This window comes from Chelonoidis abingdonii, chromosome 9, assembly GCF_003597395.2.
Source record: "Chelonoidis abingdonii isolate Lonesome George chromosome 9, CheloAbing_2.0, whole genome shotgun sequence".
In the NCBI taxonomy this organism is placed as follows: Eukaryota; Metazoa; Chordata; order Testudines; family Testudinidae; genus Chelonoidis; species Chelonoidis abingdonii.
Window position 1 is genome coordinate 39,923,931 of NC_133777.1, and position 25,941 is coordinate 39,949,871.

Genomic DNA, 25,941 nt, shown 5'->3' on the forward strand with positions numbered 1-25,941 from the left:
ATGTGCAAAAGGGCTTGTCCCATCAGCATGAATTCTGAAAAAAAGAAATAAAAATAGCCGACAAGAAAATTTTTCATCTTTTGTTGTTTAGATTCTCACAGGGCCAGAGCTATGAAACAGAAACAAAGATGCTTAGGGTTAACCTGGGCTAGCCCTAAAAGACATTCAGAGCTGACAGATTACTACAACTCTGTCAGCTTTTGAAACCAGAGACTGTAACTCATTTGTGTATATATGTGTGCCTGCTTTAACTTTGTAATAACTCATTCATTTCTTTTCTTAGTTAATAAATCCTTAGATATTTACTATAGGGTTAGCTACAAGCATTGTCTTTGGTGTGGGATATAAGGTACAAATTGACCTGCGGTAGGTAACTGGTCTGTTAGGACTAGAAGTAACCTGATTATTTTGTGATCTTTTGTGAAAAGTGACCATCTATCAGTGCTTAATTTGCACCAGGGCTAAGCACTGGCACTTCTAGATTTGGCAGTTCATAACCTTGGCACATCTGGGCTTACTGCATCAGTTATGAATGTAAAAAAATTGCTTGAGCCCCGCGTCTCTTTCGTTACAAATTAAGCATTGACATCTATCATATAGTCCAGCCTGCTTGAGTGGCAAAATAGACTGGAATGCCCCTGGAGACTGTCTGTGACTCCATGGTAAGACTGTTATAGTGATTTAGGAGTTCACGCTTGTTACTGGGTTGGTAATATCTGACTATAGAACATACAACCAGCTTGGGGTCTCTGCTCTGCTTCTTGACAGTCTGCCCTGAGGTTGGTACTCACAGCCATAAACAAATCCAGATAGTGTGACAAAAGTATTAAATATTAGTTTTTAGAAAAAAATGTTCTTTATGCATTTCGGTTATTTTGAAATAAAGTCTGAAAAATAATTGTATGTCTTTTGAAATATGAAAATATGCTTATGAATGTGAATATGATGTAACTGGAATATGCTTTACGCAAAAGGTCTCTTGTAAGGTATCATTACAAAGCTTATAATGTACTGAATGTGTTCATCCTATTTGTTTGCATGTATTATTTCTCTGTCTTAAGTTAGGAGAATAAGATATAAACCTGTATTACTCATGTAAACATATTAAGTGGAAGCCATTAAGGGTACTTCAGAATCAATGAACTATAAATTTCTCGGTTTACTTGCAAACCTCCTGTGTACATGTAGGCCAGCCCAGGAAGAATGGAGGCTGGGGTCTCACAGGACATGTGACCATGTCACCTGGTACAGGAATCCATCTTAAAACTGGTACTTTTCCATTTAGAAGGAGGGATGGGGACCCAGAGAGAAAAAAAGATTCCCACCTTACGCGAAAGCTATAAAAGGGAGTGGAGCAGGACAAAGGGGTGGCCAGTTATGAGAGAGCCCCTGCTTACCACCTGCTGGAATTAACCAGGATTGTACCAGGGAAAGGATTGGGCCCAGACTAGGAAGGAGTCTAGTCTGTGAAAGAAGCTTATTGGAACATCTCTGAGGATGAGATATTACCTGTAATCAGTTGCTCAATGTATTAGGCTTAAACTTGCATGGTTTTGCTTTATTTTGCTTGGTGACTTACTTCGTTCTGTCTGTTATTACTTGAAATCACTTAAATCCTACTTTTTATATTTAATAAAATCACTTTTGTTTATTAATGAACCCAAAGTGATTAATGCCTGGGAGAGAAAACACCTGTGCAAATCTCTCTATAAGTGTTATAGAGGGCAGATAATTTATGAGTTTACTCTGTATAACCTTTATACGGAGTAAAACAGATTTATTTGTGGTTTGGATCCCATTGGGAACTGGGTGTCTGGGTGCTGGAGTCAGGTAAGCTGCAGAGCTGTTTTCACTTAAAGCCTGCAGCTTTGGGGGCATGACCCAGACCCTGGGTCTGTGTTGCAGCAGGTTAACATGTCTGACTCAACAAGGCAGCATTTTGGAGTCCCAAGCTGGCAGGGAAAACAGGCTCAGAGGTAATTTCAGCTCATCAGAAGACAGTCCCCTGTCACAGGGTTAAAGTTACTCCAGGGGTCCGTTTGGGCTGCATAGAGGCTCTAATGACTGCCAATGCTAGGTACCCTGTGGACAGGGTAGGCTTGAAGATATTTAGTATTTCAGCTGGTAGTCATGTCATTAACCAGGAAAACCTCTCTTTGGGACACTTGTTGGTTTTATAGATAATGATGCCATCAGTGGCAATTATGCTAAAAACACTTTCAACTTTAAATATTATGACAATAATTTTGTGGCCTTATATGTGGATGGCAAGAAGGTGCCGGCTAAACCTCTATAACCTGATTTTGAGAATGGGAACTATGTGAGGGAGTACATGCAACTCGTGCAGGCAACTGGGAAATATGTAAAAGACTGAGTGCTCTTGTTCCATTGTGATGACTTTGCTCACACTGTATACCTTCAGCCTGACCAGGAATACCCTGATCATTATTCTCTGATTAAAACTGGAAACCTAAGAGCAGAGATTTGTTTTTCTAGGGCATTACCCTCTACAGTCAACATGATAGGGTATGGGGTTTTTGATAACATACCCGAGGTTAATCACAGAAGGAATGTTCTGTTTGATTCTATTGATTATGAACAACATGTAGTTAACACATTTTGTAATCTAAGGATGCTTCTTTAGATTTTTTTCCCTAATGACCTGCTTCCAAAGGGTTCTGTGTCCTGTAGATCCCTGGGACTTGTAAACACAGCTCCCTACAATTTGCCCAGGGAATACTGGCTAGCCTTCTACTTACCCAGTCATGGGCCAAGAAAGTTCTTTGACTCCTGTGGATTTTCCCCAGACCGTAACTTTTTTCCTAAGTCTTTCTTGCCTTTTTTTAAACCAGAGACAGCTCCAAGACCCCCTTGCTGTTACTATGGATATCATTGTATAATTTGTTTAAAGAAATGTAGTAAGGGTTTATCTTTTGATCAGATTTTAAAATTGTATACAAGTGATTTACCAGAAAATGACCACATGGGGGTGCACTTTGTAAATAGGAAAAATTCAGACATGTCCAGATATGCCCCAAACATGTTTTAGCATATCCAGACTTGTTTGTCATATTGCAAGTATAAAGATGTGCATCAATAAAGCAACCCCACATATTTGATCCTGTGAAGTGTACAGATGGCCTGGTCTCTACAAGCTAATGTGTAATGAAGGCTCTGGATGCATGGGGTTGTTTAAAATCAGGGTTGTTATCCCATTTGTGGTATATTTGCTGCTTACCCCCACCCTTGCTTCCCTTGGAAACCATAGATCTTCAGGGATTCTTGTAAAGCTAACTTTGCCCTTTTCAAAAGCTGTTTCCTGCTATCTTTCTTGTTGCTGTTGTGCATCTTTTTGGCTAAGATTTGATGAGCCTGCCAAAGTAAATGAATAAAATGTTTTGCATTCCAGATTAAAATAAAAGCCTATATTAAAGTGTCAGAAATAGGGACAGGGCATTAATGTAAACGGAAAGCCCACCATCTTTTTATTAATTTTCATTGTAATTTAATTTTAAGTAAGACAAAACCAACATTTTAAAAAAAGGAGGGAAGAAACTTTCTTATCTCTATAAAAGTAGCACACTAAATTCACAGCCTTTATATTATACAAAGCTACCTATTCTTAGTAATGGCAACCATGTTTAACCCCATTTAAGACATGTAGATATATATTTCAATTAAAAACAAACTTTAAAATAGTTATTTAAAAAAACAGCCAAAATTCAAGCTCTCATAAGCCTGAAGCCCTTTATATATGCAAAACCCTGATTATTTTAATACTGTTTATTATGTTGTTGCACAAATAAAGTGGGTGGTGGCCCCGTTTTAATGGGATCACCAGGGCTGGCTTAGACTTGCTTGGGCCTGAGGCCAAAGCTCAAGTCTGAGGGCTTCAGCCTTTGGTGGCAGGGCTTAAGTTACAGGGCCCCTGCCTGGGGCTGAAGCCCTTGGGCTTCAGCGTTGGCCCTCCGACCTAGGGAGGTGAGGCTTTGGCTTTGTCTCTCCCCTCATGCCCCTGGGGTGGCAGGGTTTGGGTGGGTTCAGGTTTCGGTCCCTCCCCCTTCTGGGGTCCTGTGGTATATTTTGTTGTCAGAAGGGAGTTGCAGTGCAATGCCATTTGATTGTTCTATAGTGACGTTTGCCCCTGTGTTTTAAATAGCATTTTATTGTAAGCCCCCTATATTAAGACTTTTTATATTATACCCTGGCATTCTTTACCAGTAGAACAGTTTTTGTGTGGTACTTTAAATGCAAACTAAAACTGTTTTTAAAAGGAAAGAGTAGTGTATCTTGAACATTTTTATTTCACTAAACCTACAAAACATCTCTAAAATAGAGTAGATTTTATTATGTTACGTCTCAGTCAAAAATGCCCAATGCTGTATTTTCATGTTACACTTTTCATAGATTATTTGATATAATTAAAAATTGCGTGTTAACAAAAGAACATGACTGTTTTAAACTGAGGGAAAAAAGAGTGAGATAAGTGGGTAGGGGGCAGATGTTGGGTTGTTTCATCAGATAATCACTTGGGGGTGGGGGAGAGGTATGTTTCCTCAGATAAGGGTGAGTGGGATCAGACTTCATCTTGGGCCAGGTATACACTATAAACTTATATCAGTATAACTGTGTCGCTCAGGGGTGTGAAAAATCCACACTCTGGAGCAATGCAGTTATACCAACCTAATGCCTGGCTTCTTCTGTCAACATAGCTACTGCCTCTCGCAGAGGTGGATTAACTACATGGGAGAAGCTTTCCTGTCAGTGTAGTATTTTCTTCACTGAAGTGCTACAGCAGTACAGCTGCGCTGCTTCAGAGTTTTAAGTGTAGACCTGCCCTTAACCATTCATACAGTTAGAAGAGTATAGCTTCATGGCAAAGGTGCCTCTTTGCTGCAAAATGCTGCTTTCTTAGCATTACGTTTAAATCCAGTATAAAAGCATGCTAACAAAAAAAAGTATTTTGTTGCAAAAGTTATTAGAAATAAAGCTAACAGCTTCACATTAAAAAGGGGAGGGGGGAAGTGTTTATCTTATTACTTCATGCAGTTACTCAATCCACATGTCAAGTATCAGAGGGGTAGCCTTGTTAGTCTGGATCTGTAAAAGCAGCAAAGAGTCCTGTGGCATCTTATAGACTAACAGATGTATTGGAGCATGAGCTTTCGTGGGTGAATACCCACTTCGTCAGATGCATCTGACGAAGTGGGTATTCACCCACAAAAGCTCATGCTCCAATACGTCTGTTAGTCTATAAGGTGCCACAGGACTCAATCCACATGGCTTTTTTCTTTTTTAGACTTTTATTGTAAATGATGGGAATATTTCATTCACCCCCAAAATCTTCACATTTTACAAAGGGTATCCTATAAACCCATTACAAAGTTTAAATTAAAGACCTCCTTACAGTTGTCAATAGGTGCTAATTTCCAATAAATGTAAAAGTCTATAAAATACATTACTTTAAGTAAATGGAATAAGGGAAATTGATATAAAGGTTAGACATAACGTTCATGAAGGTCTATCATTTTTAAAGACAAAAGCTAAAGGCATTATGCAAAAAAAGGTAATTTAATTCCTGGTACAAAACTAAAAACAAATAAGGATGTTTGCTACATTTACACACTTTCTGTAAATAAGGAAATCTACACTCATGCTCCTTTTTGATTGGCATTTCAAAAGTTTGTTTGTTAAAACTTTACTTGGTTTAACAGCATGTAGATTAAAAAAAAAAAGGAAAGAAAAAGTATGGGGAAGAATAACACTTTTTACCATAGATAAAGCAGCAAACTGTTTTACATAAGCTAGTATTTCTTTTAAGGTAGCCTTTGTGTGTTTTCTATAAAGTGTGTAATTCTAAAGCTTTCTTTATAGTTTACAAATAATAAGTTTTTAGAGACGTTTTCCTTTAGGCAAATCTTTAAAAAGCAAGCCAACACTTGTTCTACAAAAACTTGTGTTATGTATGCAGTGTTTGTTGGTTGATAGCTACACCTCAGTGGTCATGTGGGACATCCTGATTGGTTCAGGGAAATGTATTCTATGACATAGCTAGAGAACAGCTTCTGACTGGGTCAGCAAGACATGGTTTGCCCCAGTCTGGCTGACCCCAGGATTGTTGGCATTTCACTAGAGGTCACCTCAGGGGTGAGGTGCTCTTTTCTTCTCTCTGCCATGTGGACAGTGACACAGGCTTTCTTGATGCTTTAAAAGTTACTCTCTCCCTTTAACTTTTCTCTTTCTGTAACAGGCGAAGAGGGTTTGCTTTTCTTGCCTGTTCTATCTCACTTTGTCTTATTTATTGTCTCTAACAATACATAATCTATTCTTTATTTCAAAAGACATATAATTATTTTTCGGCCTCTATTTCAAAATAACCCAAACATACAAAGTATTTTTCTAAAAACTAATTTTTAATACCATTATTTAAAAAAAGTATAAAAATTGTTCTTCCTCTAAAAAAACCTGTTAACATATTTTGTCTTAAAATTTTAGCCCCCTTTTGCAGTTTTAAAACTCTTTTCTGATAATCTACTTTATTTTGTAAAGTATCTAAAAATGCCTATACAATTTTTTTCTCCAAAAGTGTCTAAAACCCCTGTTTTCTTTTATTAACAGTCCAGTGAGCTTCTCAGCCAGCTCTTTTAAAACTCTGAAAATTATCTAGACCAGCTGATTTAAAAATGTCTGACTTTAGTAGCTGCTGTTTAACATCCTCCAGAGATACTAGTGGAATGGAAAGAGCGTTTTCATCACTTTATAATGAGATGGATTGTCTATTTTTCCCCAGAAGACAGAACAGAAATATTTATTGAACACTTCTGCCTTTTCTGCATTATTAGTGATAATTCTATCATTTCCATCTAGTAATGGACCAATACTATTGTCAGGATTCTTTTTGTTTCCAATTTATTTAAAATATGTATTTATTGTCCTGAACTCTGCTTGCTATAGAGTTCACCTTATGTCCCTTAGCTTCCCTTATCAATTTTCTATAATTCCTAACTTCGGATTTATAGTCATTACTGTCAACTTCCCTGTCTTCTGTTTTGTTTTATTTTTTTTTGTATAGCTGCCTTCACTTCCTCTCTAAATGAGGTTGGTTTTTAATCAATAGGACCTTCTTCCTAAGTTGTGGAATTGTGGCTTTTTGGGCATCTAGTAAGGTGTTTCTAAATGATTCCCAATTATGATTCACATTTTTCTGATTAAATTCTTCCTCCTAGCTGATTTGGCTCAAAACTGTTTTCAGCTTTGTACAATTGGCCCTACTAAAGGACTAAGTATATATATTACCGATTTGGACTTTATTCTGCTTGTACATTATAAATGTGATCAAGTCATGGTCACATGTACCTAAGCTACCATTATCTTTTAGTTCTGTGATCACTTCCTCTTTATGGGTTAGGACAAGGTCTACTGCTGAATTCCCCCATGCTGACTGCAACACATTATGAGTTAGGAAATTGTCATCCATACTATTTAGAAATTCCAAGATGTTTTAGTATTGGCAGTATGTCACCTCAGGTTTGTCACGCAAACTGAAGTCTCCCATGATCACACAATTTTTTCCCTACACATTATCGACAGGCGCTGTTGGACTGAGATTCATTTGCTCAGCTGCTGGATCTAAAGCAAAACACTCAGCAAATAGTGATCATCTACTTACAAGTGGGAATCTTATCAGGGTGATCTCATCACAGTTGCCGCCAGCATGATTCAATACAGCTTCAACCTCCCTTTGTTTCACAGACTTACTTATAACTTTGTATTTTCTTATACGTATGTATCAGTCTCTCATTTCCATGTTAAATCTCCTCTCTATCAGTGCTGGTTTAGTGTTAGTTCAAACTGGTCTTTTCTAGCTTATTAGTTACTTTCTCTTTTATTTTTCACAGAAACATGATTACCTTGCAATTTCTTACACATGTGCAGTTCTATGTATGCTTACACTTAAACATTATCAGAATAGACTCTGACAATTCCCAGCAGGCTTAAATATGACTTCACTTTCAACAGGTGTGTAAGGAGGCAGTCATCCTAGTCTGTTTTGTGACCTGGTGGTCTGTAACAGACTCCAACACTGCCATAGGATATAAGACATAGCATTGAGGGAACAAGACAGATTATCCACCTAGAGAGATCTGTGTATGTCAATCATAAGGCAAACAAATATATAGTTTCGAATTTGAGGTGAAAGATATATTATGGATTTTTGGGTAGTAAGCAGTTTGACTTCTGGAACTTCAGCTTTTTGTGAGTTGCCCACCAAGTTATATCGTAAACAGTTTTTCCTTTTTTGTCGACCCCTGGGATTCTATATAACCAGACAGAGAGAGTCTCTTTGGTTTGAAAATCTAACAATAGCTGGAAGGCTCCTTTTCTGGAAAATGCATACTTGAACTTTAGCTTAATTGATGCTCCCAGACGAGATGCCTCACCTGTTGGAATGTGCATGTTGATTCTCGTTGTCTTTCGTTCTGAGAGGAACCAAAGGGTTGGAATATGCATAGTGGGATTGGCGGTATTCTTATTTGCCACAAACAATCAAAATGGCAGAGAGAGAACAATAATTGGTAAAAATATATTTTCAAGGCATATTTGACACCTATGCTGTTTATACCATCAAGTTGCAAGCCTTTCAGTGTGCAGTACTTATAAATGTATTACTCTTGCTGACAGACCAAACTGTATTAGAAATTCCATTTATCTTTTTGTTTACTTTGATGCTAAGAGCTTTAGTCAGCTTCAAATAAAGGGCGAGGGCCATCAGGTCAGGCAGGCATGAGTACTAGCTTGAGTACTATTTTGATGGCTGTTAGATGTCCAGGGTAGGTCGTAGCTGTAGCAAGAGAGTTTTTTCCCCATCTGCATCTGGCAAGACAAGTAAGATCTTTTCTCCCTGAGGTAGCCTTTGCCTTAACTGTCCATGTCTTTGTCATTTCACTACTAGGCCATGTCTACATTAGCATTTATGTCCGCAAAACTTTTGTCGCTCAGGAGTATGGAAAAAAGACCTCCCTGCGTGACATAAATTTTGCTGGCATAAGTTCTAGTTTGCATAGTGGTCTTTTGTTGGGAGACCCTCTCCCACTGACATAGCTACTGCCGCTCGCTGAGCTGGCTTTATTATGTTAATGGGACAGCTTTCTCCCATCGGCATAACGTGGCTACATGAGTGGTCTTACAGTGCTGGCACAGCTGCATTGGTACAGCTGTGCCATCTTAAGCTTGTAAGTGTAGCCATGGCCTTAAATTGCGGTACTGTGTTCTACCTGGGCTACACTTTGGAACCATTCGGGATTCTTCAGTCTGCTTATTAAGAGTAATAATAATAATAATACCTGGCTCTTATGAAGTACTTTTCATTAGTAGATCGCAAAGTACTTTACAAAGGAAGCAAATATCACTAGCCCCATTTTACAGATGAAGAAACTGAGGCACACACAGCATTGAAGTGACTTGTCTGAGGTCACCTAGTAGGCCAATATCACAGTCAGGGATAGCACCCAGGATCTCTTGACTGCCAGTGCTCTAACTAGTAGGCTATGCTGTGACGTTGCCTGTTGGGAGCATATTAAACCAATGTTCTGTCATCTGTATCAGCTTCCAGTAAGTTTCTACATGGAATCCAGGGTGTTGGTCTCTGCCCAAAATATGCTGTCACTATTGAGATTAGCAGAGGCACTTAAGAAGCAACTCCTTCACTATAAATGAGAGGGAACTGCTGACAGGATATTCTCCAGGAGAGGTCCTCAGCTTTGGAACTCGCTCCTCCACTTTGTTAACCTTCCAAGCATGCTGAAAAGCCCATCTTATTTCCCTTTCATAAGGCTGTTGAGGATGGTGTGAGTTAGTTGAGGTGGATGTATTTTATGGGCAGTCCTTTGTCTATGTTGTCATTTTTAATGTATGAGATAGGTGTCTGCAGCACTGTATGGACATCTATAATTAATTTTATTTATTCAGATTTTTAAAACACATGTAGAAATCAGGTGATTACTGTTCCCCCCTTGGTGCAGATAGAATGTGGCTCTTTAGAGGAGCCAATGTCTTGCTTGAAGTACTAGAGGGAATGTCAAACATCCCCTGGATTGATGCACAGAAGCACTCAGGACAAAATTTTGATGCATCCTATTGACGGGTATCAGTATCAGGTGTGCAGAGTGTGTCACGGGGTGGAAGAGGTGGTACAGGACCTGTCCTTCTGCCACATGGATGACAAAGTCACAGAGAGCAATAAAAGTTCTTGTTCCCCAGTGTGCCTTCTCTACACTGTGGAGCACTTTGGGTTGGCTATATGTTGGATTTATCAGTGGGTAGAGGGAGGCCTGAGGCACTTTCATGCACTCTTTCTGGGCCTAAGGCAGGCAGACCTCATGGTGTCTCAGTCCTTGCACAGAAAGATATGAAATTCTTTATGCCTACACAGCACAGGCTGAATACAGTGTAAGTGCTTTCTCTTTGCTGGCTTGTTTTTAAATTCAAATATGTTTTATTGTTTAAAGTGTTTCTAAGATAATTTCCCTAAACATTTTCTAATTCTTTTAAAAGTAAAACCTCCATTGTATATTGGAAGTACTGTGTTGCTCTTTCTTTTCTCTTTCTAGAGACAGCCTATCCACCTTTGACTGGTTGTCTATGAGAAGGGAATGTACCTGTAAGTGAAGCTACAGTGAGTTGTTCTGTATTTTTGCTTCCAGAATCTCAAGTCTCCCAAAAGTCCTGTCAGTGACTTTAAATTCACCACCCAGAACCCAGAACTGCAAGTACACGACGATGTGGAAAAGGAAAGAATACTTTTAAGTATTGATGATGTAAAGGTGTGGTACAGCCTTTTATGTTTTTGCCAAACTTTATAGATAATCTGATAATAGAACAATTTTTATCAAAAGCTTCGCAGGGTGATTGGAACCTAAACCATTTCCTTTTCAGGAAGATGAGGGCCCCAGGCTGCCTTCATAGCTTCAGGCCATCCCGTGTCCCCATGCATGCACATACATGTACAGACACATGCCCTTCAACCAAATTCTCTAGCCTGAAATCTCTGCCTCTCCTCGCTCCTATGTCCCTGATCCCTCTGGCTCTTCGATTCCTCTGTCGTACTTCCCTACTCTATTCCCCTGGTGCACCATGCAACAGCCTGCTCAGCCCCATAGTCAGCCCAAATGTACAGTCCTTGCCTGCCCCTGTGGTGCCCCCGAGCCCAATTTCACCCCCAGAGACTAATTCATGCCTCCTGCAGCCCAGCTTTCCTGATTTGCCAGGGATATTCATAGATTTATATTTTAAGGCCAGAAGGGAACCATTAGATCTCTACTCTAACCTCCTACACAACATAGGCCAGATAATTAAATCCAATTACCAAAGAAAATAAATTGTAACCTTGTAATTAGAGACTGTATCACAATGCATTCCTAACTGAAATTTCCTAACTTCTAACCGCTTGACTTTGCAACCTAAGTGTTCTTTTAATGTTTGTAGTTTTTTGTATGTAATTTCCTAAGTTTATAAAAAAAATAAGCTGAAAAAAACAGGATTTCCATCATGTGGAACCCTATATTAACTCCCACATGATTCATCAGCAGAGTTAAGTTTTACATCCACAGCACAGACTGCTGTCACTTGAGCTAACAAAGTCACTGATAGCAGTAGTAAATTGTCATCCTCTGTATTGTGAGGAAGGTGAAGCACAATGTCGAAGGACGACTACCTCCAGGGCATGCCCTCAGGGTGGTCCTGCAGTGTTCCAGTGCCTCAATTTTTCCTTTCCAGACACATGCAGTTCCACTCTTCACAGGGGATCACCTACTCCACCATATGTAATAAGACAAATCTCATCTGGGGCACCATCCTCTGGTAGGCTGTGACATGACTGGTGCATCAGTTTGCCCTTTCTTCCAGCATCCCAATAACTCCATGCAGGATTTCAGAGAATAAATAGCCCTTTACAGGATTAATTTGTTACAGAAGGTCCCAAAACCATAATCCAGAATTTTCCAGCACAGTCAATCTTTCAAATTCCACCAGTCTGTCAACATAACAACTACTGCCTCAGTGTCTCTCACCATGCCCCAGTGCTTCAGCATGGCTCTGGCATTTCTTACCACACCTCATCCCAGTACCTCTAGCTAGGGAGCTTCTCTACCCTGTTTCCAGCTCCTGCTTGGAGACATCAGTAGGCTCACCCTTTAACCGTTCCCCAGTCTTCATCCCTCTGGCTTCAGCTCTGCAGCTCTGAGAGCCAGCAGGCATCTGCCTCCATGGCTTTCAGCCTTCAGCTCTCTCTGGGCATGGCACTCTGGCCTGGGAAAGTTTGTAAGTGACCCTCCCCCAGCTGTTTTCCCACCTCCACCACCATGACCAGGATTCATTGCTTAGTAAGGAAATGCTCACTGCTCCCTCCTTCAGGGGCATCTCCTTCCTAAAGTTCTCAACCCAGCTCTACTCTTCTTCTGAATTCTTCTAGTCTGGGTTCTGAACACTCTCATGTCTTTGGGCTCTCTTATTTATAACTTTTTCAGGGCAGCCCTCCCTCCTAATTACACCAAACTAGGGCACCTGTATGTGGACTGGGGACCTGGGCCTAATTTCATTTACAGGGCCAGCTACCCTGTTACACATACATTGTATTAGTGGATTTCACATCTGCTGGCTGGCGTCAGAAGAGTGTTGACATCAGAGGAATCCTGGGTTCTCTTCCAGGTTCTGAGGGGAAGTTACAGACCATTCTATCCCTGTTTTCCCCCAAGCCTGATACCTTTTTCCCCATTGATCCCTCCAACCTGTTTCAGTTCATCTCCACCTCAGCTTCTTGTCCCAGTTCTTTCTCTCTTTTCTGGCTCTTCATTCCAGTCTTCTCCTTTAACCACCATTCCAGTGTGGCTTCTTCCTCTTTCTCCTCCTCACTGCCTGGGCACCAGCAGAGGGAACCTTGAGAGCACCAGTAGAGACAGTATCCCTGCACTTAGTTCTAGTGCCTGGCATCCTAGTTGTTCTTGGCATCCAAGAGGAGCAATTGCAGGACAAGTCCAGCTCAGCCGTGGGCATCCTGGGATGATGCATGCTCAGTACAAATGAAATCCTGGGAGACGTTAGCTTCCAAATTCTAACAAGACTTTGTTGAACTTGTGTGCGTTCAGAGCTTCAGAGGCTTATAAATTGGCCAAATTAGGGAGAATTTTCATAGGGACAGCAAAAAGCTGACACTAGGGCAACCCCCTGCCAAATTTAACTCCTTGCTTCAAAGAATAGAAGCATTAGAGCTTCTCATTGAAACAGCTTTAAAAAAAATATAATGTGGGCAAAGCAATTAATTTGTCCTTAACTTCAGCCATTTCCCAAAAAGAACTGTTTTTACTGAAATCTTCCAAAAAATTCAGCATGAGCTTGAAACCCAGCATGGAAAACTTCAGCCTGAGTGGTCAAAGTTTATCAAAGTAAAAAGCAGCTGAAAACTAGGTCTTATAATAGAAAGTATTATTAATAATAATTAATAAAGATTTCAGTGCACACAAATATAGTCTCTTTTTTTCCACAAGAGTTCCTGTCTCATTCAGGGCCCAATCATATACCACTAAAGTCAATGGGAGTAAAGGGAGCAGAATTGAGCCCTCATTGTATAGCAGAGGCAATGCATTGGCTGGGTAGGGGACATGTGGGGTCACGTGCCCGCTCAGATTTGCTGCTTGACTTGTACTGAACATGCTCACACAGACTGAGCATGCTCAGTAACACTGTTGAAGCTGGTTTCCGTCACTCTGATGGATGGTGCTGATTGAATGAGACAGTTGTTCAACACTGCTTTTTAACCTCATTATTCATTGTATGGCACCAGGATTTATTTACTGCACATCATCCAAACCCTGCACTGAATACAGAATTACTTATATCCTCACAGCTTTTCTACTGTGCTGCTCACCATGGTATCTGAATCTCGCAGACATTAAAGAATTAATATTCATAACACCCTGGTGAAGTAAGAAAGAATTATTAATCGCATTTTGCAGATGGGGATCTGAGATACAAAGAGATTTTGGCCAACATTTACAAAAGAGTGCATGAATTTTGAGTGCCTCAGTTATTGAACACCCAGCTTGGGACACTTTAGGGGGAGATTTACAAGGGAGATTTAAGCTAGCAGCTAGGTGCCTAAGTGCAGTGTTTAGGCACCACTGACATTCACAGAACACAGTTTAGCTGCCCTGTAATCTGTTGTTGTCTAAAGTTTCTAGGTGTCTAATTTTCCTCTGGTAAAGTCCCCCTGGCAACTAAATTTCTGCCTCTGGGCCTGCACACAGCCTCCTGAAACTCAACACTGCCACGCAGCTTGGCACTGAACTCCTGCCTAAACCCCAGCAGCATTCACAAGCTAGACATTCCCCTGCCTGTCTCGCCTCATCTGGTAGACATGCTCAGAAGCTGCCTAAGAACATGAGTACCAAATCTTGGCCCTCACAAAAAGCCAGCTGAGGCAGTGTCCCCTAATAGCCAATGGTTGGAGCACTCCCTTAGGATGTGGAAGACCTGATTTCAAATCCCTGTTCTGCTTGATTCAGAGCAGGGCCTTGAATCCACGTCCCCCTTCCTAGCTGAGTGCCTTAAGCTAGAGGGTATTCTGGGGTGGGGCTCTCTCACTCTCTTTTGTTCAAGTTGTTCCACTTTGTGTAAAATACTTTAATATTCAGGAGGTTAGAGAGAGAGAGTGACTGGATAACCTAGTGATTAGCACACTCCCCTGGCAGACCTGAGTTTCAGTCCCTGGTCCAATGAATAGTTAAGTATTTCATCCAAAGTTGAACCATTTCAACAAGCGAGAATAAAAAAGACATCCCCCACTCCACCCCAGAATATCCCATAGCCCAGTGGTTGGGAGATGCAATTAGGAGACCTAAGTTCAAGTCCTTGGTCTGAATCAGGCAGAATGGGGACTTAACCTGGATCTCCTACATCCTGAGTGAGTGCTCTAATGACTGCACCCTTGGGTATAAAGGAGGGCAGCCCCTCATTTTCATTTTTTACTTGAGAAATGGCTGTTCCAGTTTAGGTCCCTAATTCCAGGAGAGGGTTCACAGTTGTGAATTCTGAGCAGACTCCAGCCCAGAGTTAGGCATCTGTAATGGGTTGCCCCCTTTCAAGGCACCACCTGTTGTGCTGAGATACGACTGAGCCCTCCTGTTCTGCCAACATGGGCCCCCTTTAACCTGTCTTGCTGAGCCAGGCTCTTAAACCTCTTCTAGCACACACCCAGCTGCAGAAAGACACAGATACTGAGATCAGCTCTGGGAAGACACAGCATAAGGGACTTGCCCCAGTACTCAGGGCCTACCTCCCTTAGGGTGCAGACCCAAAGGTATATTGTGCTGTATAGAAGAATCTGCACAGCCCATGCTCATAAAAATTCACCCTCTTCCTCAACATGAAGAGAGATATGCACCCCTTCTTGGTTACTATTCAGACCTGTCTTACTCACTGCCCCTCCTTTTGTATGTAATTTTCTAGATTTAAAAAAAAAAAACGAAAAAAGAGAATTCTGTCATGTGTAACTTTAATAATATTCACCTGGGTTATCCTTAGGATTTTAACCTAGGACTTTCAGATCCCCACCATAGACACCACAACTTGAGCTAAAGTTTTCAGCAGTAGTAGGCTGTTTTTGTCTGTGGATCAGCTACTGCTAGAGTCGGATGTGTATTGCACTGAAACAGTGAGTTACGCATGCAGGAGTAGCCCCGTTCTATACAAGCAGAGTCAAGCACATACATTTGGCAGATGATTTCTGAGAGGAAATGTGCCTAAATTGAAGAAACTTAGGTTCTCTTCTGAGCTATGCCAGATGTGATCTTGTATAACATTTCAGGCATATTAAAACAAACAAACAAAAAATGCTTGGCCATTGGCATATTTTATACAATCTCTGTCCCAGTGCTTATTGAGCTTTTATTCTGGGACATCCATTGAGTGGTTTTCTTCAACAGCCATGGATGGGTACCAGGATGGATCCCCAACATGCCAACCTCTTCATGGGCCACCTCAAAGAAGAATTTCTGGATAAAGGCAACATGAAACCAACTATATGCCTGAAATACATCAATCATATTTTCATCCAATACATTTCCCTGTTCTGTTCACTCTCTCTGAAACATCTGGCACTGGCTGCTGTCAGAAGACAGGATATTGGGCTAGATGGACCATTGATCTGACCTTGTATGGCCATCCTTAGGTTCTGATCCTTTAGACAGACAACCTAAACGCTGATTTCCACTACAATATCAACAACCATCCATCAAACTTTGTAGAACATTCCAACACCAGCATCAACTTCCTGTACAGCATAATCAGTGTCAACAATGGAACCCCACAGACAACTATATACCAGAAAGCCACAGATCACCACACTTACTTCCACTGATCCAGCAACACCAAGAAATATGTTATCTACAGCCAGGCACTTAGATACCACAGAATATGCTCTGAAGAGAAAGTCCAGAATGTGCACATAACACACTTAAAACCACTTTCATTAAACAAGAACGCTTCACTAGAGAAGTAGATAGCCTCCCCAGTAATTTATGGCAGAGAAGGAGAAGCAAAAAGATTAGGAGAATAGAAAGAAAAAAAGAACTACCCCTCTGTATTTTAAAAAACAAGGAAACACACACAATACTACAACAGTGCTAAAGAATTAAAATAACTTTTGGCTGACTACCTGTAGCTCAGAGTCTTAATATGACAATAATAAAAAGGAGTCCGGTGGCACTCCTGAAGAAGTGGGTTTTTTACACACAAAAGCTTATGCCCAAATAAATCTGTTAGTCTTTAAGGTGTCACCGGACTCCTCGTTGTTTTTGTAGATACAGACTAATCCGGCTACCTCTCTGAATATGACAACGACATTTCCATTTTTGTAAAAATAAAGTAAATAAGAGTTCATTATGCCATACATCTCTCAGAAAGATACTAGTAATATATTAGAGAGACAAAGTGACACTTCTGTTGGTGAAAGAGACAAGCTTGCGACCTTACACAGAGCTCTTCTTCAGGTACTCAGAGTGTCACAGCTAAATACAAGGGTGGAACAGATAAGGAGTTTATATGTTTTGCAAGAGAGCATTCACTGTGAAGGGGGAAGTTAACACCTCTATAGCCATAGGACAAAGAAGTATTAGTGAGTTACAGATTGTTGTAATGGGCCATAGTAATATATAGTAATATATTATAGTTCACAATATTATTGTAATAAACAGGTTTGTTTGTAATAACTGGTGAAGGCTTCTAAAAGGGATTACTGCCAGATTGAAAGCCACAACTGTGAGAAATAAAATTAATCCCTCTGGAACACTGGCAACAGAGGGCTGAGTTAAGGTTGTCTAGGTATGACCTTGCAGAGTAGGGCTGATTTGCCAAAGGAAAGTGTTCATGAGCAGCTGTTGCTGTGTATATGGGAGAAGGTAAGGTGTGTAGCTGTATACTGTTTCCTGGCTTTTGTAGATTTAAAATTTGCATTGCTGTCCCTCAGCAACTTTTACATTTTAATTAATTTTTTTTGACATTTAGTCTATTTACTCAGCTTCATAGCTTTCCCTGAAATACTATACTTCCATTCTCTTGCTTGCGAAGGCCCAGAATGTTTCCAGCTGCCTTCCAGCTGTGTGTATTTATAAAAAGCATTTGTATTTTTTTCTTTTTGGGGGTGAGAGGAGCAGCGACTTAATTGGTTTTATTTTGAAAGACATATGTGAGATTTTGCTGACAAATCTGTCTGGATTGTACCAGGAATTGAGAAGAAGTTTGGAACTCAGTGTAAGTCAGAAAAGGATGGAGAAGGACTGTTCTAGTGATGACTATGACTCTGTTGAAGAGGATGTGCTTTTGGAGCACTCTCAGGTGGAAGAGACAATTGCAAGTTTTGGAAGCCTCCAGTTGCCTAGCAGTGAGTCATTACTGAAGGATGTTCCAAAGTATCAGGAGGCTGGAAGATGTTGTGACCTTGATGCTGGTGCTCTTGTGCTGGAATTTAAGCAGAATCTGACAAGTAAGTCTTTGTGTCCTGTACCACTTCAGCTGCAGTGTTGCCGTAGTAATTCTAGTTTTTATGCATAGAGTTTGTGGCTAAAAGTGAACCTTTTGTCATCTAATCTGACCTCTTGTACAGCACAGGCCATTATGTTTCACCCAGGTATCCCTGCATTTAGGCCAATAACTTGTGTTTGATTATAGCATATCTTCCAAAAAGGATTCCAGTCTTGATCTGAAGAATTCAAGAAATGGAGAATCTACCACTTCCCTTGGTAGTTTGTTTCAATGTTTAATCACCCTCACTGTGAAATATTGGTGCCAGTTTGTCTGATTTCAGCTTCCAGCCATTGGTTTTTGCTCTGCCTTTCTCCACTAGATTAAGGAGCCCTTTAGTACCTGTTTTTTTTTCTCCCCATGTAATCAAGCCATCTCTCAAGCTTCTTTTTGATAAACTGAACAGATTGAGTTCTTTACATCTCTCACTGCAAGGCATTTTCTCCAGCCCTAGTATGATTTTCATGGCTCTTTTCTGCATCCTTTCCAGTTTTTAAATATCCTGTTTAAATGTGGACACTAGAACTGTATGCAGTATTCCAGTGCTGGCCTCACTAATTGTAATGGGAGACTGTCTCCCTAGACAACATCCCCTAGTCATCTGCGCGCTGGCTAGTCATACCACCTAGCGGGTTCAAGTCCTGGTTTGGCAGTAGTGCCTGGTGGGTTCAAGTCTGAGGTTGGTAGTAGCACCTAGTGGGTTCAAACCTGGGGGTTGGTGGTAGTGCTTAGTGGTTTTGAGCCCCGGGGTTAGAGGTAGAGGAACCCAGGTCCTCTCACTCTTCCAGGTTCCAACTCAGGGCCCGGGGGCAGACAGTTCAGGTATGCAACGTGGGCCAGGGTATCATCCAGCCTATTCCATGGGTTACTTCCTATTGCATCCCTGCCTCTCCAGAGGCACAGCGAAGGCCTGGCTAACAACTGCAACATGTACTCCCAGAAGGGGGCAGGAGGTTCCCTTCCCCACTCAGAAGCAGATTCTCTGCTGTCCCTTCTGTGGTGGTTTGCGGTTTTGAATCTTTTCAGGGTGGTGTGGAATTCCTTCTGGATTGCTGCATGAGCTACCAGTGGAGGTCTGCTCCCTTGCACTGACTGCCCTGACTGAGCCGTGCTGTGCCTTGTAAGCTCCATCTCCATAAACAGCATGTCCAGAAGGCTCTGCTAGGTAGAGCCTCCTGTGACCAGAGCTACTCCTTAACCCCCTCTTCCCCAGTGTGGAGTTTATACAACTCATCACACCAACACAGAGTGAAATCACCTCGCTACTTCCCTCTTTATCCATCCAAGGATCATCTTATTCTTTTTTGCCACAGCATCACACTGGGAGCTCATGTTTAGTTGCTTGTCCACTATGACCCCTACCTCCTTTCACAGTCACTATTTTCCAGGATAGTCTCCCATTCTGTAAGTATAGCCTGCATTCCTTGCTCCTAGATGTATAACTTTGCATTTGGCTGTATTAAAACACATGTTTTTTATCGAGGTTACCAAGTGATCCAGTTCACTCTCTTTGACTCCCCCAGCCTCATTATTTACTGTTCCACCTATCTTTGTTTTATCTGCAAATTTGATTAACCATGATTTTACATTTGATTCTGGATCATTGATGTAAATCTTGAATTGTATTGGGCCTAGAACTGATCCCTGTGGAACACTACTAGAAATACCCCATTCGATGATGATTACTTTTTGAGACCTATCAGTTACACTGTTCTTCATCCATTTAACATGAGTGTTGTTGGTATTGGACATGGCTAATTATTATGCAGAATATCATGTGAAAACAATTCAAATGTCTTACAAAATCTAAGTCTATTATATCTTTCCTGTAACCTTTATCAACCAATCTTCTAATCTCATCAAAAAATGAAATGAGGTTTGTTTTATAAGATCTGTTTTCCATAAAACCATGTTGACTGGCATTAATTTTATTCCTGTCCTTTAATTTTTTATTAATTGAATCCTATATCAGCTTTTCTATTAATTTGCGCAACAATTATGTTTTCTTTTACGGCCTCTGTTTATTCCCACTTGTGGCATATGATGTCCCTGTCATCAAGCTGTGGAACTGCCTTTAAAAGCCATGTCTGTTTGTAGGGTGCACAAGTGGTCTCACACAAGGGGAATGTCATCTTCTGACACTATATCAAGGGGTGCACCCCCTGACTGCCTCAGTTACTTTGCTGTTACTGCAGAGAACTAACAGAACTCACCTCATATCCTTGAATTGCCCCATTGTAGTCTAATTAGTTAAATGTTTGATGCTTCATTAGTCTAACTAATTAGACTAACTAATATAGTTAGTTAAATTAGTTTTTAGTGTAGTGTAGTTTTTAGCACAGTATAAGTAGCTACCCTCTTTGGGTAACGACAGGGGCCATGCTGGGTTCTGAGCCATGTAGAGCATTTAAGAAATGTGGGTCATTCCCTGCAATAATTCCTGACATGGACACTTATTTCAGATGTGTCTGTAGTGCTAATTTTGATTGAATGAATGGGCACAGAGAGTCAAAGGTGTTAACATGACCCTATTGCTGTTCCACACTAAACAGTTAAACATGGGTCAGAGTTTCTAGAACAGAGACTGTAGCCTGCCTAGACCAGGGGTTGGCAACCTTTCTGAAGTGCTGTGCCAAGTCTTCATTTATTCACTGTAATTTAAGGTTTCGCGTGCAAGTAATACGTTTTAACATTTTTAGAAGGTCTCTCTCTATACGTCTATATTATATAAATAAACTCTTGTTGTATGTAAAGTAAACAAGATTTTTAAAATGTTTAAGAAGCTTCATTTAAAATTAAATTAAAATGCAGATCTTATCAGCTTAGTGCAGTGCTTCTTAACCTGGGGTGCGAGATGCCCTTTTTGGGGGTGCGAGACATGCAAGGGTTTTTTTTTTTTAGAAGGTAAATCATCAAAAACACAAATTAAGCACAGGCACATAAGTGCAACTACTTTTTTTCATCAAATCTATGTATTAACATGATACATGTTCAACAATTACTGTAATATACAATTTTTTTAAGTTTTCAAGTTTTTAAGCTAATTGTAGTGTAATTTTAATAAGGGCTGCAGAATGCTGGGACTAGGCCACGAGCAGAGCCCTGGGCTGGCTGCCAGTACCCCAGGCCGGCAGGAGGGCTGAGCAAGGCCAGAGGCCCAGACCCTGGCTGGCAGGGGGCCAGGCAGCTGGAACCCCAGGCCAGCAACGAGGGTGAGCAGGGCTGGCGGGTGGTATCCCAGGCCGTCAGCAGGCTCAGTGGGACCGATGGCTGGGACCCCAGCCGGCAAGGGGCCGGCAGCCAGATCCACAGACCAACAGCGGGCTGAGTGGCTAAGCCTGCTGCCTGTCTGGGGTTCTGGCTACTGGCTCCTGCCTGCCGGGGTCCTGGCCACCAGCCCCACTCAACCACTGCCGGCTGGAAGTTCTGTTCACCCAGGCCGGCAGCGGGCTGAGCGGGGCCGGTGGCTAGGACTCCGGCTGGTAGCAGCGCGCAAGTAAAAATCGGCTCACGTGCCACCTTTGGCACATGTGCTGCAGGTTGCTGACCGCTGGCTTAGACCATTAAATATCTTTATAACCTTTTTTTAAAGATATAGAATAAAAAGGGGAAAAACAGTTGAAGCATTTGAAATGTAAAGTGTTAAGTAAGGATTTAATTTTAACAATATCCCTTATTACCTTTCGCTTTAGCTGTTGAGAGTTTTTATAGGGGAAAACTCATCTGATGGTCTTTTAGGTGGTATTAAATATGGCAATTGTTCTTTCTGGGGAAAAGAAAACTAGTTAGTTGAGGTGGCTGGAGCTGTGGTTGTTGCTGAAGTCAATTTCTGCTTTCCCTAAGGCTAAATGAGGCAAACACGCACAAAAGGGAGAGAAAAGAACAGCAAAGATAGAAAATACAGCTTTGGTCTCTAGTGCTGACTCTCACTTGCAACCTTGTTGCTGGAGAAACACAGACACAGCATACGATCTGATCAGCCATACTAAGACCTGGCGAACCAGTACCAGCATTGGGCTTTGGGTCTTCTGGGTGCCACTCAATGGATACAGCTTTTAAGAGGCAGTTCTGCAGCTCAGTGCCAGGGTCACCACATCCCACAAGTGGGAATGCATAGAGGCAATTACTAGTAAGTGACCTCTCTTTTCTGTGAATTGGGTCTTCAACTTTAAACCTCTGTCATCAATCATTTAAACTTTAAAAGTTTGAGGACAACATTTATTATTTGAATGCTTTCCATTTTTCAAAAGTTCTATTTTTTTTAAAATGGTGACCAAAAAGGACATAAATTCTTGGCTGCAACTTCTCTTTCACTATTGCCCTTGCAGGCGGGGTCATGTCTCTCTCTTGCCTTGTGCTTGAGGCTGAAATGTCATTTTGATTGCCCAGCAGTCTTGTTCTTCAAAAGCAGAAAGATCGATGGTCCTGAAAGATCCAAAGAAGAAACATGGGAATATCTTTGCTGTAATGTCCTTCTGCAGCCCCCCTTTATGGGCCCAGAAGCTGCCATGAGTAGAGATGGAGGGAGAGAAAGGTGAAGGGGAGGTCACTGTCTCTCATTCTTATAACCCTCTCCCCTCTTTAAGGATTACCCTCAGCTGGGGACCAGGTGACAAGCAGTCTCTTGTGGATGTGAGGTTTGAACCATCCCTGTGATGAAATGTAAATTTCTTATTCACATCTTCCCCCTGATGGAGAATGGCCACTTAAGCAGGTGATAGTCTTTTAACATCTGGCTGGGTACTGGCCTGACCTTTGTTCCTGAGAAACTGGTTTTGACCTGCTTTTCTTAACATTGGAGCATGTTATAACAATGTTATGCAGTAGAATCTTATAACTTTACATATAACACTGATACACATATTTTACGAGGACAATGTTCAGCAGATTATGAGCTTTCAAATGATAGCTCACAAGTCATACTTTTGTACAAAATTTATCATAGTCCTTGTAAAAGTGATGAACGTAATAGTATAGATCACCACATCTTCCTTTGTAATCCAAAATTTGTGTCTAAATCCTAATCTACATTTAACAAGTTTTATTGGCTTAACTATGTTGGCAAGGTGTATGTTTTATTTACAGATATATTATGCTGGTAAAAGCCCTAATATAGATACAGTTATACAAGTATAAGGCGCTTCATACTGGTATAGCTTATGTAGCTTCGTTGTACTTGAATAAGCTGTATGTAAGCATATCTATAACAGTATAACTACATCTACACTAGGGGAATGGTGTGTGTGTACTGCTTTAACTTTGCCAGCATAGTTAAAGCAGCAAAACTCTTGTTTGTAGACAAGGCCTAATAACTCTTCACTGAGTTGCTGCTCCTGAAGCCAGTTGAATTTCACTTGACTAATGTGTTTAGTGTGCAGGAGCTGGGTGATGGTGGTAGCCTGTGATACACAGAAAGTCAGGCTGGATGATTTGGTGGTCCCTTCTAGCCTTGAACTCTGTGACTCTAGTTCTCATACTCTTCTCCCTTGTTTTTCTGCAGATGTGAAACAGGAACGAATTCTGTCTGCAAAGAGGAAAGATGCTGCTGAAACCTACATTCCAATCAGACCTATGAAGGTCAGAAGTAAAATGGCTCGACCACTTTCTGCTGGACCTCCGCACAAGGAGGGACATGAAAGAACCTGTTCTAGTAAGAGAGATGAGAATATGTGAAGTATACAGTGTGAGCTTCCATTCTCCTTTCCCTGCCCTGGCTTAGATGTTGTCCCTTCTGCACACTTCTGTCTTCACTCTCCTGGGCTAGTGCCCATTTTTATGCTTCCTCTCATCTCAAAATTCCATTGACTTTAGTGGGAACAGGAGCAAGCCCATGGCTATATATGCCACCTCTCTGTCTCCTCATTCTTCTTTCCCTGCCCCCACAGAATGAAGACTTCTTCCCCTCCTTTTCCATCCTCCCTATTGCTCTATTCTTGCCCCCCTTTTCTTTACACAGACATATTCCCTATGGTGAAAGGGTGCTGACAGGAAGGCAGCCTCTGCATGGCAACTACTGGATCTTCAGAGGAATTATCAAAAGATGGTAGCTCTCTGTAATCCAGCCACTCCCCTTAGGCAAGTTCACCATCAGTTACAAAAAGATGGGCTTTAGGGTGTGTGGAGGATATCTGACATAATCCCAGTTATTCAAATGAATGGAAGAGGGTCATATGGACTTATTACTGTAATAAAACTTTTCAAGCTAAATACGACTGCTTCCAAATGAATCCTGAGAGCCAGTAAAGTTAACAATACTGAAAAACCCAAATAGTGGCTCCTTAATTAATGCAAAACCTTAACAAAACCAAGAAATTATATTCCTTCTTAAACAAAAGAGAAACTCAAACTCCACCTGTCACCTGAATGCCAGCACCAGCTAATGTTTGTAGCAATACCTGCCGGATCAGATCCCTGTGTTGACCAGTTTTTGAAAGATGTGTGTTGCACTTCCTTCAAACACTTTTAAAACAGGGTATTATATACATATAGCAATTGTGTGTGAGCAAGACAACCAAGGGATGGTTTGGAGAAAAACAACATCAGCTTGAGTTAACAGTGGTCATCTTGGGAAGACCTCTGGAGAGCCCAGCACAAAAAGAGCAATCATCCAGCATGCATGCAGCATCTTTCACAGCACCATAGATACCCAGGCCACAGGCATAGTCAGTCTTCAGCAGCAAACAATGCCACATCTAAACTTGTTAATCTGTCTCCAAAGGTGGTGTGGGAAGTCCAAAGTCAAGGGGTGGCTGGTAGTGGCAGTGGGAGTTCCTGGTAGTAGCAGAGGTTTTCTCCCATCCTGTCCACCACTGTAAGCTGATGAGGTTATCAGCTTAATGGAAAGTATGCAGCACTGTCCAGATAGGATTTCTACTATGTAATTGGTGATGCAGTGCATCCCATATATCCCTGAACAGTGGCAAATGTGTCATTTTCTGTAGCTTGAGGGGCAGTTTATTGGTGCATTCTGATACCAGATGTTAGGTGGAGGAATATTAGTTAGGACTGGTAACCATACAAGTTTTGCTGGCTTCAATGTCCCTGTTATCATTCTTATAGTATGATTAAGCTGTGTTTTAAAAACAGTAGGCCTGAAAGCTGTCAGGGCTTTCTGAGGGCTGTGGAGAAAGGATTGTGTTTCGTTGTTTTGCCTTTGGCTATGTCTACATTGTGTACCAGGGGTGTGATTCCCCTGCTCATGTACACATACTCATGCTAGCTCTTATTGAGCTAACACAAGTATAAATAGCAGTGTAGTTGTGGTAGCATAGGTAGTGGCAGCATGAGCATGGGTGAGCTGTGCCAAGAACAAACCTGCCAGAAACCAGTTGGTATGTCTTCAGCATAGCTCAGCCAGGCCCATTCTGCTGCTGTGCATACAGATATGCATATCGATAGCAGCCACACTGCTATCTATACTTTCTTGTGATGTCATTTGTTCACTAGTTGTCCAAGGTAGAGAAGACCTGGAACTCTAATGCTAAAACAAACATTAGCATCACCTATATGCTGTGCCTTAGTTGGGCCGGGTTACAAGCTGCCAGTTCAGCCCTTTGTTAATAACTAGACCAGATATTTCATGCATGGGCTTGTACAGTGTTTTATACATGTATGAGATAATCAATAGACATTTCTTGCTACTTTTCGATGTCAGGACCATTAAGTCGACCAGAAAAGCCACTGTCAGCAACTCGAAGGAATGTTTGTGAGAAGAAGGATCCTGAGCAATCTGCTTCTGCTGTCATTAAAGCTATGCAAGCTGAAAATGAGATCTTGCAAAGAGAGATGCTTTGCAGAAGGCTGGAGACTTCTGTCTGCCATCAAATGGTATGCCAAAGTACTGAGCTTGGACAAGAGAGGTTCAAGGTG

General features: G+C 41.3%; 1 protein-coding gene across 2 annotated transcripts in view; it reads left to right on the forward strand.

Moving 5' to 3' along the window:
* Nucleotides 1-25,941, forward strand: part of KATNIP (katanin interacting protein) — a 166,640-nt gene that overhangs the window by 27,848 nt on the left and 112,851 nt on the right. For both annotated transcript variants that reach the window (XM_032794660.2, XM_032794661.2), the window contains 4 exons: nucleotides 10,704-10,823; nucleotides 17,776-18,034; nucleotides 23,573-23,722; nucleotides 25,727-25,899. In XM_032794660.2, the coding sequence (XP_032650551.1) occupies nucleotides 10,704-10,823; nucleotides 17,776-18,034; nucleotides 23,573-23,722; nucleotides 25,727-25,899 (702 nt within the window). The remainder of the gene's footprint in view (nucleotides 1-10,703; nucleotides 10,824-17,775; nucleotides 18,035-23,572; nucleotides 23,723-25,726; nucleotides 25,900-25,941) is intronic.